General features: G+C 41.1%; 1 protein-coding gene across 15 annotated transcripts in view; it reads right to left on the bottom strand.

Moving 5' to 3' along the window:
- Positions 1-9,545, bottom strand: part of rims1b (regulating synaptic membrane exocytosis 1b) — a 96,283-nt gene that overhangs the window by 59,521 nt on the left and 27,217 nt on the right. For 12 of the 15 annotated variants that reach the window (XM_019879808.1, XM_019879810.1, XM_019879796.1 and 9 more), the window contains exons 3-4: positions 5,456-5,467; positions 5,092-5,112 (exon numbers count right to left, since the gene is read on the bottom strand). The exons of 1 other annotated variant lie outside the window; for it this stretch is intronic. In XM_019879808.1, the coding sequence (XP_019735367.1) occupies positions 5,092-5,112; positions 5,456-5,467 (33 nt within the window). The remainder of the gene's footprint in view (positions 1-5,091; positions 5,113-5,455; positions 5,468-9,545) is intronic. 2 more of the 15 variants (XM_019879799.1, XM_019879798.1) reach the window with 2 other exon arrangements.

The raw sequence follows: 9,545 nt of genomic DNA, 5'->3' as shown, positions 1-9,545 counted from the left end.
ATATACACACACACACACACACACACATACATACATTAATGCTGTGTGATGTGTGATGTGTGATCACAGTGGTCGACTGATTAGCACGCCAGCCTCACAGTGCAGATATGCATGGTTTGATTCCTGTTCCGGCTTTCCTGTGTGGAGTTTCCCCGTGCCTGCGTGGGTTTTCTCCGGGTACTCAGGTTTCCAAATACATCAGCAAATGATGCATGGTAGGTTTATTGAATGCCCTAAATTTGTCCCTACGTGTGAGTGTGAGAACGGATGGTTGTTCGTCTCTGTGTGTCCTGCGATTGGCTGGCAACTAATTAAGGGTGTCCCCAGCCTGCTGCCGGAAGACAGCTGGGATAGGCTCCAGCACGCCCGCGACCCATGTAAGGACAAACAGATCAGATAATGGATGGATGGATGGATAGTATCATTTAAAAACATCCATTGTGCCATCTAACCCTATAGTTTTTATAATGTTATTTAGATGTGTGGGATTGATATTTTTATAATGTGGCAGAGACTACCTACTCCGGCCCCGAAATCGCGTGTCACCAACTTGGGATGGAGAACGGGCCTGAAAGTCATCTCCCAGCAGTGAGGTTTTAATATTGTACACTCATGTCTTTTTAAACATAATGTCCTGTATGGGCAAATCACAAAGTTTGTATTTTATATTCGTCAATTGATGATTTATTAATTTTTTATGGCTTTAAAACAGGAAAAAACAATAAAATTGATTCAAGATAAAAATTAAATTAAACACAAACTATCAAAAGGGAACAAAAACCAGTCAAAATATCTCGTAGTAAAGCAAGCTTTTGTGCTCCAAATTTCCTCTTGGGTGCTTGTAACTCCATAAAACACACACACACACACACACACACACACACACACACACACACACACTCTCTCTCTCTCTCTCTCTCTCTCTCTCTCTCTCTCTCTCTCTCTCTCTCTCTCTCTCTGTGTTAGGGATACATGTGTCTGTATCGAATTGCTTGATACTGTGTTCATGGTTTGGTGTGCAGTGTATCAAACTGTAGTCTCTTTTTTTAAAATAAATAGCACTGTATTAGTCCATTTAAAATCAGCAAAGAAAGCTGCCTGTAATAATTTCGGCTGTCCTTTTCATTCCAAGTACAGCCCAACAACACCCTTGTGACTATATTAGACACTGCCTGTACAGACGCTGGCTCATAGTAACAATTAGTTACCACGTGCATCACATCAGAAAAGTCCCATGCTCCTCCTGGATAGCTTGTTAATTACTGGTACCGGTACTGTAGTCTGAAATGCATTGTGAAACTCCTGGCTGTTTACATGAGAATGAAAGAGATGCGAGAGTGAACTTAATGCACCATGAAACATAGCTGAGCTCATTCACTTATGATTGTCATCCGTGGATAATAATAACAATAACAACAATGGAGTAATGATGTCACTCCACGGTCCATATTGAACTGCAGTATAGGAATCAGGGCATTAATTGAGATAGCAACTAAAACAGTGACATATTTATAAAATATGAGCATAAAGGATTTCACATAATAGATCCATTAGTGATGAAGGAAGTCTAGAAATCATATCGAACTCAACGTGGATGTGAAATATGAAGCATTTCGGGCAAAGTGCATCCTATAAGACTTATATTACATAACAATTTATTTGGGAATGTAATGATTCGAAGGTAGAGAGAGCCAAGAGATAAATATAGGACAAATGATCCCATCCAAGATATGACTACGACATTAATAATACTTTTATTCAATTTAAATTTCATTCAGTAAAGTTTTCCTTCAACCTTTTAGGGACACATGCACCGAAATGTAATCTCTGCAACTTCAAAAGTATTACAGAGCAAAGTCATGTCATGAGCCTCGATGCACTTAGTGCCAACAGAGTAATCGACCAATTTGCCACCCTTAAAAAAAGAGTGCATTCTTAGATGCTTCCATCCACCAATTCGATGGCAATTGCAGCTGTTAATTCAATTTTCATGACATGATTAACTCCTTGAAGGGAAAGTGTTCTCTGTATTTTTTTGTTTATTGAAAATGATGGGTTTTGCTTACTTTTTGACAACACATACAGTTTTGCATGCACTATCGCAATGTGTACATATTTTCCCTTTTCTTGTGTGGTTAATACTACACACATACTTCCTGTGTTTGACTGAAAGAGCACTACAAATCGATTGTTCACGTGAAACTTTAACATTGTATGATCCATTTTCGTTCAATGTTTGCAAAAAATAAATAAATAATAATAATAACAATAAAAATTCTTGCATGCTGCACTCACTCACATCCTGTGCATCTCTTGGAAGGAAAACAATTTGACTTTGTAAAAATTACTTGAGCAATTTTATCGTGTATCATCCACCCATCCATTTACTGATCCGCTTATCCTCACAAGGGTCGCGGGGGGTGCTGGAGCCTCTCTCAGCTGTCTTCGGGCAGTAGGTGGGGGACATCCTGAACCAGTTGCAAGCCAATCGCAGGGCACATAGAGACAAACAACCATCCAGGCTCACACTCACACCTAGGGACAATTTTGAGTGTTCAATCAGCCTGCTCGGCATGTTTTTCAGGCCTGAGGATTTCACGGTAACAATCGTTACCGGTAGCGTGTCGTTTCCGTGGTGTCATTTTGACGGTACTGAAAAATCGTTTCCCATAAAAGTCACAGCACATGAGTTGACTGTACGTGATCGAATCTCTCCTGTGTGATCAACGCGATTTCACTGTGCCTGTATGCGTGTTTGTGGTGTGGTTTGTGAGTGTGTTTCTTCTAATTTACTTTCGTTTTGTTTTTTTCAGTGTTGGGGGGGGGCGGAACAGATAACGTCATGTGCGCATGCGGGTTGCTATTTTAGTCCGCAAACGGAGAAAGCGCGCGGATGACAGTTTGAGATGGCGGCGAAAAAAGGTCTACTAATTACGACATTTAAGAAATGGGAATGCCAGTCAGATTTTTTGTATGAATCGTCCGAAGGGCGTATCACTAAACTCACCTGTGACGTATGCACAGAACACAAGAATACTTCCCTCGGAATCGTGCCTCCCGTTGTATCTTGCACGGGAGGAAGTATTGAAGTTGGTCATTTGATCTATAGCAGGGGTGTCAAACTCATTTCACATGGTGGGCCACATACGGCCTTGGTAGATGTCAAGTGGGACAAATGTGCAATTTACTTTTATCATTCACATATATGCATTGCAACTGATCCCACTGATTGTACAAACTTTAACAAGTAATTGGTATTGAAAAATATAGTAATGCACTTTAAGATTAAACAAGATTCATAAAGAAAGCAAGTTTTAAAGCATTTACACGTGCATATAAAATCTAAATGTAATCCCTGCCTACACCTTACAAACTAAGGAGAGTGCTATTAAATGTGTAAATGTGAGAGTGCTATTGATAGCGTCTGCTGTCATGGGTCTGTCTCAGTGACAGACTGAGGCTGCTGTTGTCTTCTTCTCTGATCAAAACAGTGTCCCCTTGCGGATACTCAATGAATTGCACCTGATTAAAAATATTAATTCTGTGTCTTTAATGCATTTTTTTCACTTTTACATTATCCTGCGGGCCTGATTGAACCTACTTGCGGGCCGGTTCCGGCCCGCGGGCCGTATGTTTGACACCCCTGATCTATAGGCTAATCGCTATGAAAAATGTTATGAAACAGTCTTGGTTATTCTATAATTTACTTGTTGTAGCATGGTAACTTTATGAATAAAACATTCGTCACAAGGTATAGTAATGCTAATGTTAACTGTCAGTAGAACTAACGATGTGGTAGATTCTTTTGTCAAATTGATAGTAGATTACACATGCATCATCTTGGGAACAGGACGTCAAGCCACATCAATACTTACCTGTATTAATGATTACCAGTAAGTTAATCTTTGCAGTGTGAGACTGGAAAAAAATACTCTGATTTTGTGGTATGCTGTATTCATGATGCCATATGATTACAACATATTTTGATCCATTTTTTTTGTTGAATAAACCTGGAGTACACAACTGCTGATGTACTGTTCATTGTTAATGTATAGTTTTCAAACATTTACCCTTTAAACAGTATACTTTGAGTATCAGAATTCTTGATTATGAATATCAGTCAAAATAGAAAAATGGGTTCCCATGATGAACATTTACGGAACCGAAAATTAGTTACCGTGGTTTCCCATTGGGTAATCTGACGGAACCGAAAAACGGTTACCGTGAATTTCCGAAATCTTCAGGCCTGTTTTTGGAATGTGGGAGGAAACCGGAGTACCCTGAGAAAACCCACGCAGGCCTGGGAGAACATGAAAACTCCACACAGGGAGGCCAGAGCTGGAATTGAACCCGGTACCTCTGCACTGTGAAGTCAACGTGCTAACCACTGGACTTTCCGGGCCATCTTTATCATGTACCATTTATCACAATTTTCTGGGAAAATATATCATTCCAGTTTAAAAAATGGTTTTAAAAACTATGGCTTGTGATGCTGTTGAAAATTGGAGTGCACCTAACTTTTGTGTTGCGCACCAAGTAAATAAAATGTGGACACACCATTGCAACCAGTGCAAAAAGTTATTATTGTTCTGAAATAGCAACATGTACAGTACCTTAGATATTATACACACGGTCCAATTCAAAGCAGAGCTGGTTTCAAAAACAAGCAGGGGCAGCATGCACAGGCATGAGTGTACATTACGCATTAACATCAAAGTTTAGTTCCATGCCAGGAAAATGTCAATCTCCCAACCCGACATTTTAAAAGATGTATACATTTATCAAAATTCCCTCAAACCTCCCACCCCGGGACTGTCATGCCTGCGGCCGTTGGAAAGGGTCAGGATTTGTCAGAAGAGTCACTGCCCCGGCAGATATCCTATGTCAGTGCTCATGCTCACTTTGCCAATTGAAATTTCAGGGTCTGCATTCATTCTCAGAATGAGATCAATGATGGGACACCTTGACCTTCCATTTCTTAAAGACAGTTGGATTGGATTCTTATCCACACATCTGTGAATGAATACAGAGCCAAATGTGAAGGGAAATCATGAAAGTCATGCATCAAGTCCATCACCCAGCAGGCCTTACCCTATCCTTCACTATGATACACTTTGCAGGAGGAGGAGACAAACAATAAACGTAGTATTAGTCATGGGTGAAATTTCTGAATTGTGAGAGCAGGAGTCTTCACTCCTGATAAACCAACACTGACAAAACTACATGGAGTGACGCTATAAGAGTAAAGCATCACACTGTACACTTAGCAACCCTCCAAACACACATCTATGCCTTTGCTATTTTTCAATAAGAGTAAAAGAAGAGTAAAAAATCAAATGTGAATCCTAGAGTGAAGGTGCTCTTGGTCTACATTTAATGCCAGCAGTGGTTTCACTTTGAAGTAATAAAACATTACAGTCACATCACACAGAGAACACAAGAAAAAGATGCTAACCACTTTGTCCTCCTTTGTGTCATGCAGTCCAGGTTGCAGTGAGAATTGGGAGAAGTGAGTAGGGTGGTGGAGCGAGAGAAAAAAGGAGGAATCCAATAAACATGAAAAGAAAAGGACATATAGACATTGAATTTGAGATTTATACAGTGGACAGATACGGGGAGAAGAAAGCAAAGCAAGACGTAGAAAAGGGGGAGAAAAGGTGCTGAAAACATTTGGCAATGACATTCTCCAGATTAGAGCTCCCTTAAAATTGAGTGAAAGACAGATGAAAGTGGATGGCATAGTATGTGAACATTGACAGGAATGGCTGCAGTGACGTGTTTGTGTGACGACCTTTTACTTGGAAAATGATCAATCAAATCAATTTGTCAGGAGAAATTGTTTTTAGCTATTTTACTACACTGTAATTCGAAGTCTGTCCCACACGCTGATCTGCACTGATTCCACGAACAAGATGGCTGCGAACGGAGTGGAGCTTAAACACAGCAAGTGTTGTCACATTTGGGACTAATTCAATAATTTAAGAAAAATAAACTCGCAAGTTTGATTTGTGCTGAGAAAAACACATCGTGAGCTGAATGGTTTTCACATCATTTTATATAGGGAAAAAACTAGTCCTTGAGGAATTCAGATATCTCGGTTCGAAAAGGCTTTTTTTCTGCTTCGATTACCTGCTTATTTACAGTACTGGCAAACCCAATACAGGCAAACTGGTACCAGGCCAAGGCCTATTTGGTACTGGGCCGCAGAGACACAGACCTGCGAGCTGTGAGCAAATTTACTCCTTCAGATATGGCGGAAATGTGCATGATGCTATCCAGTTGGAGTCCTCCTTCTAACATCGGTTTGCATGTTGAAATAAACAGAATTCGCCAATACAGAAGCAGAAGCAGTAAACAGAAAGTAATGATAACAAATTGAGCAAACATACAGCTAAACACGCAGCTGAAGGGCAGCCATGACTTCCGAAGATGAAGCTATTTTGATGAGAGAAGTTCCTCCCCTAGCGGTTTCTCCAGAGGGGCATGAAGGAGAAAACGGTTGTGCATGGTATGTCATCAAAAACAAGGCATTACGAAAAGCCTGTTGAATCACTTGAAGAAGTAGCACCCAAAAGATCAAGTGGAAAGCAGAAAAATGCAACCACATCACCTTTCCACGTAAAGATGAGCAGTTTGGTCACTAATAACTAGGCGGCAGACACCGGATGAAAGCAGCAATCAATTGTGTCGTTTGATAAGTCACATTTGCAAGTAGCAATGACGCTACAGCCGAATGTAGGATCATAATTTTAAAAAATATTATCCTTACATTATAAGGCGTATTTATGATTCCTGATTGGTCCATTTCTTTGTATTTCACTGAGTTATTTTATTTTTGTCATGGTTCTTTTTGTTTTTTTCTTGTAGTCAGCGGGATCGGAGGGCGTTTCTTCCAAGCACGCACCTGATCATCATAAGATAAGATAAGATAACCTTTATTTGTCCCACACTGGGGAAATTTGCAGTCTACAGCAGCAAAATTGGGTGGCAAGAAAAAAAACAGTGTTTCATTGCACAAAATAAATGTTTCAGAAAGAACTGTACACAGTTCAATAAAAGTGCAATATAAAATATAGCATTAGCAATACAGTATATTTGTAGAATAAATATAATAAATTAGCAATAGAATAGAAAACACAGCATAAGGTGGCTGTGCTATTTACAATGGTTATAGGTTTTCACGTATGTTTATTCAGCAGCCTGAATAAAGTTTTCTGAATCTGAATCTGACAGCAGTCGGTATCATCATCATCATCATCATCATCATCCGTCATGCTGTGGAGTTGAACCTGGCCTATGTCAGTGCAGTCTCATTTTTGACCAGCAACCCTCCATTTATAACCATGATAGCACCGAAGTTGCTTTTTTTTTATTTTTATTTTTTATGAGTCTCTTGATTGACCACGCCAGTTCTTGGGCTATGGCCGTGAGCAACACATGACCGGCTTTCTGGTCCTCTTTCCCAGAGTTCATTGCTGAGTTTCCACAACCCGGGTTCCACTCCCAACTCCTTGACTGTGTTCAGGTGAATCAATCTGTGGCTGACTATTCTATCAGGTTTTGCATACTTGCGATGGAGAGTGGCTTCAATGACTACGCGCTATGCAGCATTTTCAGCCATGGTCGGAGTTCCCCTATTCAAGACAAGCTGGCCATCCGAGACGATTCTTCTCACTTGGAGGAACTCATCGGTTTGGCCGTACGTCTAGACAATCAAGTGAGAGAGAGAGATACACTGGGAGCGTGTAATGGGACACCCCCGGATGACGTGGGGGTACCCACATCGATTGTGAAACCCCCATCCAGAATGCCAGCAAAGCCTTGTGCCTACCACCCCAGTGGAAGAACCGATGCAATTGGGAGTTGGTCGACTGAGTCTGGAGGAGAGGTGACGAGTCTAAACGGGTGCCTGCTTCTACGCCAACCCACCCAGCTCGGCAACTGTAAGTCGGATAGTGACTGATGATTGCCAGAACCAGTTTAAGTTCGACCTGATACTGTCGGAATCGAACCGAGTGATTGACAATACTAGACGTTCTAACAGGCTGGAGATAGTGGGTGTGATAGCTGATCACACCAACAAAATTACACTAGGGCTTTCATCGATTCTGGGAAACCGTCATACTCACCGTTGTTGATAAGTTTTCTAAGCTAGCCCATTTCTTGGCTCTGCCCAAACTCCTTTCAGCTCTTGAAATCGCCAAGCTCCTGATCACCCACATGTTTCGGATTCACAGGATCCCAGTGGACCTTATGTGGACCCAGGGCCCGCAATTTGTGTCAAAGGTTTGGAAACATTTTTGTCAAGCCTTGGGAGCCACGGCGAGTCTATGCTTTGGACATCACCCACGGACTAATGGCCAGAATGAACGAGCCAACCAGGAGCAAGGTGTCTCCACATTGTGTGTGTCTCCACCAACCCACTTCCTGGTCCATCTATCGAGCCTGGGTGGAGTGCCCACACCACATGCTCATCTCTTCAGTTTCAGGTCAGTCTCCCTTCATGACCGTTTGTTAAATCAGTTTCCTTGATTAAGTCACTCATCAAGTGATTCTCTCGTAACAGAGTGTCTGTTATGAGAACTGTATCAAAAATTTCAGCAACCAAGTCAAACGTAATTATCTCCTGTTCTGACTCGGCTTTCAGTTCAGAACTACATTTGGTCACAGTGTGAGTCAAGGCTCGCTGGCTTGGTTGAATCCTGAGCAGATTGGGCACCAGCAGGCACAGTGGTAATAGTCTCTTGGCCAACGACACCCCAGGAGGAGTCCTCTCTCTTGGTTTGGAGGAAAGCTCACAGATTGGATGGAAGAAGCGGGTCTTAAAACAGCACAAACATGTATGCTGTGAGGATTGATGAGCAATGAACAATAGTAGCTGTGTTTTTAGTTCTGCTGTGTCATTTTATTATCCCATAATGTCCATAAATGACTGAGTCTATCGAGGTCCAGATCTCTATTATTGTCCCTCTGACTTTAATGTTTACCGTATTTTCCGCACTAAAAAGGCGCACTGGATTATGAGGCGCACCTTCAATGAATGGCTATTTTGTAATTTTTTTTCATACATTGGACACATCGCATTATAAGGCGCAATCTACAATGCCTTCACAAGATGGTGCTACGCTCGTGGGTGATATTTGTGGTTCGAGAGGCGTCCGTTCAACTCGAGAGGCGTTCATGACCACCTCTGAAAAACATAAATTAACTATTACTGCACTTAAATGAAACTATGAAAATTGAAAATTATGCATAAAAACAGAAAATCAAGCAAGGAAATCACAAAATAAATTCTATATCCCCCCTACAGAATTTATTTTGTGATTTCCTCGCTTGATTTTCTTTGTAGTTTCATTGAAGTAATCATTAGTTTTTCGGAGGCGGCCTGAACGCCTCTCAAGTGGAACGGAAGAGAGAAGGCACGGAGACGGACAAAGACGAACAGTACCTGTATTTGTTGACACTGTGAAAACCATTAATAAAGCAGAGATGAAAGTGGACTTTTCTGAAAATTCCGGAAAAAAAAAAAAAAAATAAATATATAT

Source organism: Hippocampus comes, unplaced genomic scaffold (genome assembly GCF_001891065.2).
Source record: "Hippocampus comes isolate QL1 unplaced genomic scaffold, H_comes_QL1_v1.1 scaffold158, whole genome shotgun sequence".
Lineage (NCBI taxonomy): Eukaryota > Metazoa > Chordata > Actinopteri > Syngnathiformes > Syngnathidae > Hippocampus > Hippocampus comes.
The sequence above is the reverse complement of the archived record's forward strand: the minus strand, read 5'-3'. Positions and strand labels throughout refer to the sequence as shown.